Source organism: Pangasianodon hypophthalmus, chromosome 6 (genome assembly GCF_027358585.1).
Source record: "Pangasianodon hypophthalmus isolate fPanHyp1 chromosome 6, fPanHyp1.pri, whole genome shotgun sequence".
NCBI lineage: Eukaryota > Metazoa > Chordata > Actinopteri > Siluriformes > Pangasiidae > Pangasianodon > Pangasianodon hypophthalmus.
In genome coordinates, this window is record NC_069715.1 from 28594285 (window position 1) to 28602539 (window position 8255).

General features: G+C 44.5%; 1 protein-coding gene across 4 annotated transcripts in view; it reads right to left on the minus strand.

Moving 5' to 3' along the window:
* Positions 1–8255, minus strand: part of gse1b (Gse1 coiled-coil protein b) — a 244655-nt gene that overhangs the window by 26518 nt on the left and 209882 nt on the right. For all 4 annotated transcript variants that reach the window (XM_034305534.2, XM_026914361.3, XM_034305533.2 and 1 more), the window contains exon 3: positions 6190–6387. In XM_034305534.2, coding sequence (XP_034161425.2) covers positions 6190–6387 — 198 coding nt within the window. The remainder of the gene's footprint in view (positions 1–6189; positions 6388–8255) is intronic.

Genomic DNA, 8255 nt, shown 5'->3' on the forward strand with positions numbered 1-8255 from the left:
GACAAAAGTAATGGTACCCTATAAAAGGAGGAAGAGTTAGTGTGTGTTTATGGTAACTGGAAGATTTAGCACACTTCTTTCACCGTGTAGCTGTTTTCACCTCTCCGTGAGCTTTGCCTTTTATGGAATTTCATAGGTGTCACTAAATGTAAATCAGATAGTAATGCACTTGGTAATTTAGGTAATTTAGGGCTGACTTTAGTACAAAGAAAATCAGCATTATTGACACTTGAAGCTACTAAGTGTGGCATTCCTAAATGATTGATAAATGAGGCCCACTGTTTGAACACATAATCAATCAGCCTTGTCCACAAATACCACTACTTCCTGTTGAGGAAGCACCAAAAATCCTATATTTCATACTAATGGAAAAGCACAGTTCCAGATGGATGGTGCCGACCGATAGGTTTGAGACCTAATAAAGCCTGGCTGTAGCTATGAGACATTATAATGCTACGCATCTCCATTAAGAGTTTGTTTTTCTTGGCCAGCTTGATCACTCTCTTTTGTTTTTACATCATTGTTTTTTTTGTCTCACTTTCGCTTTCTTTCTCTGAGCGTGAATAATTCCGCAGTATCAGAAAAGCAAGCGTGTGAGATGTAAAAGCTTCCCTCTTCCTCCTCCCTCATCTTTTTGCTATTCCTTCATCTCATCTCTCCACTCAGAAAAGTGTGTCCCTGCAGCTTCCCTGCCATAAACACTATAAACACATAAACACACTCTTCCTTGTGGGGTTTTTATTTCCTCATATTCACTTTGAACTCACACACACACAAACACACACATACACAATCCTAAACAAAGCTCCTGCTGCCTACAGCAAGCTGAATTCCTGGAGGTCCTGTGCCTGAATAGCCTCAGTCCCAAACGCCAAAAAACGTCATCGGGGCAGATGGGGCTCTCCGCGACACGCACACCATCTGAACCTCAAACTGGTGTCAGTTTATGATATGCTAATAGCATTCAAATCTATGCGGCGTGTCCCGTGCAAGCTGCTCTCCAGAAATCCAAAACCTGGATTCTGCTCTGAGAGATGCTACAAATATGAAAGGAAAGACGGAAAACAAAACAACAACAAAAAAAAACGACTAGCCTTGTTGATATCGATTCCCTTCTGTATCCGGATGTGACGCCTCAAAAATTTCTCAACCCCGTCTCTGGACTCGCCCTAAAGCGCACTAAAGCAACCTTCCTTTCCCGGCGCAGGAACACGACTGCACTCAAAACACTGGCTGTTTTTCCATTAAACACGTTACACTGCTACCTCTGCTGCCTCTCAGCATGTTCCTAAGAGCCACAAACAAGCAGCAACTGAAGGCGGCTGCACTAAATCCCTGGCAAGGGGGGAAACGCAGCGTATGGTGATGTCCATGGGTTCCAGATCTCAGGAAGTCACTGACTGCAAAGGATTTGCATCCAAGTATTAAAAATAATTCTTATATTTATAATTATATTCGTTTGTCCAATTACTTTTGAGCCTGTGAAAATGGAGGGACTCTGTAAAAAATGGCTGTAATTCCTAAAAAATTAAAGCAATATTTTTGTTAAACACCTTGAATTAAAGCTGAAAGTCTCCACTTCAATCCCATCTTGACTGCTTCATTTTAAATCCATTATGGTGATGTGCAGAGGCGAAATTACGAAAATTGTGGCACTGTCCAAATTCTTATGGACCCGACTGTACACACACACACACACACACACACACACAAAGTGCAAAGTCTCTTTTGTAAAAGGAATTCGTAATAAATTTTACCTTTCATTTTCACCATTGGCTTGTGCATTTTAAACATCTGATTAATACCGGGATACCGGGATATTTTCAGACTAGAATATATCATACTGTGAAAATTTCAAACCGTAACACTCGCACAGATGATGGGGAAGAAACAGAGCGGGTGGAGGAGTAGACTGTCTGTGCTGGTTTGATTAATGTGTAGCTCTGCTCTCTGTGGGCTCCCCCATTAACCCAGCCTCTCTCTCTCTCACACACACACACACACACACACACACACACACACAAACACACACATCACCTACACGCATCACAGCCCAAAACACACACACACACACACACACACACACACTCCCCTCCCGTCCTGCATTAGAACAACATCAGCACTTAATTAAACAGGCCATTTCACACCTGGTGTGCATAGCGGCGCTCCAACAAGCCTGCCTCCATATGCTCACTCTGGTCATGCACTGCCAACACCACACAAAGGCCTGCTAATCTGAATCTCACACACACACACACACACTCGAAGGCACGCCATCAGTGTGTGTGTTTGCCTTTGGGAAGGTCCGTGTTGTGCTTGATGTCAGCTTGTTTGTGTGGCACAGAGAAAGCAAAGCAGCTGGAAGGTGTGACACTTCTTTGCATGTTTTAACACGAGAAGAATGAAATGGTGTAGGTCGAGTGTGTGGATGCTTTTTTTTTTTTCATGGAACATTAAAAAAACAAGAACCAGCCCAAAACAGAAAGCTACAGAGCTTGTCTAAGGCAGAAAATGAAAACGCATGCTAGTGAGATGGGCAACATTTAAATCAGTCATCGAATACCGATAAAGATCCTGAAACAAACAAATGTTATCTCTAGTTACATGGCAACGTTAAAATACTGACATTAAAACATACCGTTAAGCTCGTCATATCCTCTCACCAACAAGACTTAGTTTTAGATTAGATTTCTCTTCGCTTTATCTACCGCCATCCTCCATGTTGTTTCTTTCTCTCTTTCAACCCCTGAATTGTGACTTGATTAGTCAGAAGATTAAAAACGCACTTGACATCACTCAATGCTTTTCTGAAGAAATGACCTTTTTTTAACTTTTAAGTTCCACTGTGATGGAAACAAAAACAGCAGAACTACCTGCAGGATTGCGTGTAAAACGTTGAGATAAGATTAAAAAAAATAAATAAAAATAAAAATGTGAACGTACATTTCTGAGTGGGTCATAATCACAAGGAAACTGATGAAAAGGTTTCCTTTTAACGATAAGATGACAAGATAAAAGATCTATATCCTGAAAATAACCTGAAAAGTACCATTAGTTCCTGTTAACACTGATGAGCATGAACAGGAACCAAAAACCGTCCAGCTGGCATGGCTGCTACCGGACTGCTGGATGTTTTTCTATCTGAGTGTATCTGTTTGCCTGATCTGGAGCTTTTGTGTGTATATGTGTGTGTAGTGTGCATAAGGTGTGTGTGTCTGAGAGAGGGAGAGAGAGAGAGAGAGAGAGAGAGAGAGAAAGAGAGAGAGAGAACTGTTCTCTCCCTGCTCCAGATGGAGGGGTCAGTGCTGCTTGGCTGCTCTCCTCATGTCTGCCGTGGCCACACAAAAACAGGGGCAGCCCTCAGGGCAACGTCATCCCTCCTCCTCCTCCTCCTCCTCCTCCTCTTTCTCTCTCTCTTTTCATCCTGCACTCATCTCTCTACTCTTTATCCTCCTTGATCCCTCACTCTCTATCTTCTCTCCCCCTCTCTCTCGCCTGTAAGGAGACGGATAAACAGTGATGCACCTGTAGAGCGACAGCCTTTAAAATAAAAAGAGAAAAAAAAAAACAGATGCGAAGGACGAGTAAGATATCACGTTTCGCCGTTGTGGGTTTGATGATGCTTAAACTGCGGCATACCGTGTGAGTCTGTAAACATTCCTCCTTCCTGTGAAAATGACTTTTTAACTGAGCAGAACCACAACATAAGCTCTGTCTATTAGTCATAATTAGTCAGTGATCATCGCAGTGCTGTGATTCACCGTTTCATCAAAGGCTGAGTGTTCGGGTCTCACCGCACAGTGTGATGCCTGTGTGGGAGTGAAGCAGGCTGCTGAGCTTAAATCAACGCCAGTGTGTTAGTACTATGCACACACACACACACACACACACACAGGAACACATAGGCACGGCAGGAGTCCAGGGCACGGTAAGGCCAGGATGCACCGCATATGCTGGAAGACAACAGCGTATGCTAAAAAGGGTAATGGCTGCCAGGCACTGTGGGGGATTACACGACTCGCTCGGTGTATCTCCGTTTGTATGCTTGTGTGTGCCTCTATACTAGTTTACAAATACACGTTTTACTCGTAGAATGATTTTTGGCACTAGAGTAAGTGTGAGCCCACCCAAAAAGAAGACACGGGTGCCAATACTTTAATGTTACTTATAATAGCAAGGACCATTTAACGCATTTAGACATTTGTAGGGAATAGGAAACCATTTCAAACACAGAGCGAGAGTGTGCTGTCCCAAAACGATGAAGAAGACGGGGTGCCAATACATAAATATCAACAATAATAGAGCGTAACTCTGTGCACAAGCTGTAATGCTTTACCTCAGTTTACGCTTCGAGGTTTCTCAGGAACGTGACAAGCTGAAGTTTTTTTGCTTTGCTTCAAGTCAGAAAACAAAATGGAGGCTGGTGAGGGAACGACTGTTTATAGCAGCTGTAACGCAAGTGATAACTCGTTTCGCAGATGTTTCCCAACGTTAAATCTAACTATAACTGGATAAAAAGTAGAACATGTCATTGATTAATCGATAAAAACAACTGTGATACAAGATTGCTGTGGTATAAGAGGAACAGAGGGACACCACTTCAGGTGCTGTCACAGGAAAATAACTTCCGGGTGGTAAGAGTACATCTGCTTCATGACACCACCCTGCGGTTGATTATTTTCCTAAAACAGCACACCCCGGCTGTTTTATTCCTTACATCACAGCAACAATTGAATAGAAGTGATTCTTTTAAATGTCAAACATTCTGCATTTTTACATGCTGTTTTTTGTGACTTAATCATATTGTGTGCCTGTGTGCCTGTGTGTGTGTGTCTGTGTGTGTGTTTCTCTTGTGGTCTGTTTTTAAACGCCACCCACCCACAGAAATGCAGAGCAACAGAGCAGGCCAAAATAGCAGAAATACAGACAGAGAAAGGAAGGAAGAAAGAAAGAAAGATAGAGTGAGAAAGATGGTGAAGAGCTGGGCTGGGAGTTGTGTTTCGCTTTGGAGCTGAGTAGATGGTGTGTGTGTGTGTGTTGTGATGCAGGAGTGTGAGTGTGAGAGTGAGGGAGAAAGAACAGTGGGAGTGCAAGTGTCTGCGAGGGTGGATTTGTAAAAGATTGGGGTTATGTGCTCTCTTCAGGGAGTAATAAATCAAAGCGCGGGGAGCAGAGAGCCGAGAGCCGGCTCCAGTCTGAGAGAGAGAGAGAGAGAGAGAGAGAGAGAGAGAGAATGACTGATTAAGAGCAGAGATTCAGGGGTGGCTGGCTCGGAGCACTAGATCCAACCCTGCTCGGTGGGGTGAATCGCTAGAGAACAGTCTGAGACGGCAGGGAATCATGCTGGACTTGAACACACCTCCGAACCACGACAGTAAACAATCATGTAACGTAGCGTGTTAAACAGCTTACTAACTGCAGCGCTCAGTACGTCTGCGTGGGGGAACTGGAGCTAAAATCAGACACACCAGCGCCATCCTTCCACTCAGCAGGGTGCCGGAGCCAGATCCTCCCCCACTCCTTCTCTGTCTCTGTCTCTCTCTCTGTCTCTCTCTCTCTCTGTCTCACTCTCTCTCTCTCTGTCTCACTCTCTCTAAGGGGGCAAGACAGGAGGTCTGGACAAGACCACCTCCCTGTAGATGATGCTGACATGAACACACATTCATCACCAAAAAACACTACCCTTTCTTTGACACTCAATCACACATTTAGCACCCTTCCCAAAAGTATTTAGCCACGCCCACAAAACTCCATAAAAGGCTCACAAAAATGTTGACAAACGTTTTTTCCCCCCCACGAACTGGATTTTCCTGAATTCTTATACAGTTCTTGTGTAAATGCTCCTGTGAATAAATTAGTTGATAAACAAGGCTGTGCACATACTCCCACTCACACACACACAAACACTCCCACTCACACACACATACACACTTGGGCTCTGTCCTGATACGACGTGTGTAAATGCCTCTGCTGAGGAGATTCCACACTGCAGCATTTTGAGTTAAAGTGGGTCATCGAGCGCGACCGAGCCTCTCAAGGGAACGCCGCTTAATTCACTTCAGTGAGATTTCCACTTAAGAGCCATTAGCAGCTAGACCTACAGAGCACACAGCTACACGTACACGGCGTAAGGTCCTGCACATTTGTCAGAGGTCAGAGGTCAGAGGTTCACTCGGGCAGGGGTTTTACCTCGAGGCTCCTCGGCTTGCTTGGCCAGCTTGCGGAGGGCAGCGGCGAATCCAGAGTGAGTAGACTGAGCAGCCGGGCTGCCATTGGCTACGATGGAGCCGTTGAGGGGCGACGGCGTGAGCGGGCTGACCGTCGCCGTGGTGCGCGTCGCCGTGGAGATCATGCCTAGTGAGGGCGACTTCGGCTCATGGCTCATGCCTGCGAGAGACGGAGAGAAACAATGAGAGAACTGTTTGGAGGTTGGTTTTTTTTGTTGTTTTAACCAGGGCTGGCTTTCAGTCGAGTATGACACACTCAGTCCATCAGCAGCTGCTGAGTCATGTATTTAAGCAAATAGGCCTGTGGGTACGAATCACACACACACACACACACACACACACACCGAACACCATCGACAGCTGGGGATGAAGGGGCATAGGTCAAGGGTTATACCCAAGGTCAAGCATAGCTTGTGAAGAGAGGCTGCCCACACACACACACACACACACATCTCATCTTTACACAGAGCATATTAATTACCAGTACCTGCTTTAATATATATTTAATATTTAATGTTGAATTCTCATTTCTGATTGGTCAGAAGGCGTTGAGTCATTTTCTACAACACCAGATCTGACTGTAGTGCAGCTGCAGTGACAGAACGATTGCTCATAGCTGTGTGTGATGACAGGAACCTGTTTCTCTACATTAAATGTAACTATAAATGGATAAGAAGTACACTGTGCCATTCTTTAATTAATTCCAAACCGTAATCATTGGCAAATTGCTGTGGAAGATGCTGTTATAGGAAAATACTAATCATCTTCAGGGTGGTAACTCTAGCTCCTCTTCATCACACCACCCTGTCGTTGATTATTATCCTGTAACAGCACGTGTTCTATTACAGCACGGAGTGTTTTATTACATACATACATCCTTTTATGAAAAGGGCTCTGGTCATGTGACCAATTCCATACAAACCACCCACATAAAAATGTTCACATGAACTTATCCCAGCCTGTAATTTAACTGATTCAGTAACCGACATTAAAATAAAACATCTATTTTAGTGTGCAAGGGCTTTAATCCAAACAGGTTCGAATTTCAACACACACAGCAATATCGGAACACACACGCTCACACATGCACAAACACACACACACACACTTCTGTCTATAAACTGACGTGACATGAGTCATGTTGGTGTTGGTATTTCTTTTTAGAGAGACGGATTTACGAGTGCTCTGTCGCTCCACGTCTTGCACTGAAAGAAGACACCAGTGACAGTAGTGGAATCTCTACACACACACACACACACACACACACACACAAACACACAAAAGACACTCAAGCACACACATGAGGAGTGTTTTCACAGCCTAAGGATGATTCGAGGGCAGAGTATTTTTACGCAGCTTGTGATCGAATCAGGCAGGTCGAAACAGACGCCAGGCCGTGGGCAGAGACAGAGTGAGCGAGAGACAGACAGAGAGAGAGAGAGAGAGAGAGAGAGTGAGCGAGAGAGAGAGAGAGAGAGAAGACTGCAATCTGAGAGGGAGAGGCAGCCTGAGAGGTGTGAGGTCACCTGGGCTGTGTGTGTGTGTGTGTGTGTGATGTCAATGTTTCGTTTCCGCGACGCTATGAAGATAACCCCTGCCTCACCTAGTGCACTCCAGCTGAACCTCCCCAAACGATAAATAATGAAATTAAAAATGTCACCAGCACACAACCTGGACTAACCCCTCCTCCTACTGCTGCCGCCCACACTCACATACAAACAAACACACACATACACACACACACATTCCCAAAACATATGTCACTGATATTTGATGCACTTTAGTAATCACCTTTTTTCACAAATCAACACCAATTTTTCAAATATTCCAGAAGCTCAGATTTGACCAATCAGCTACATTCAGTATCCCAGGCTCCGCCCCCAGTGGTTCTGGTTTCCAGACAAGTACTAAAAAAATTCCTCTGGTGGTGGAAACATGCCTAAAGTTCCAGTAAAGTTTCCTGAAGTGGAAATGTGCCTTAATAGAGCTTTTCCACTGGACATTATGGTAAGATGTCAAATCTGTGAG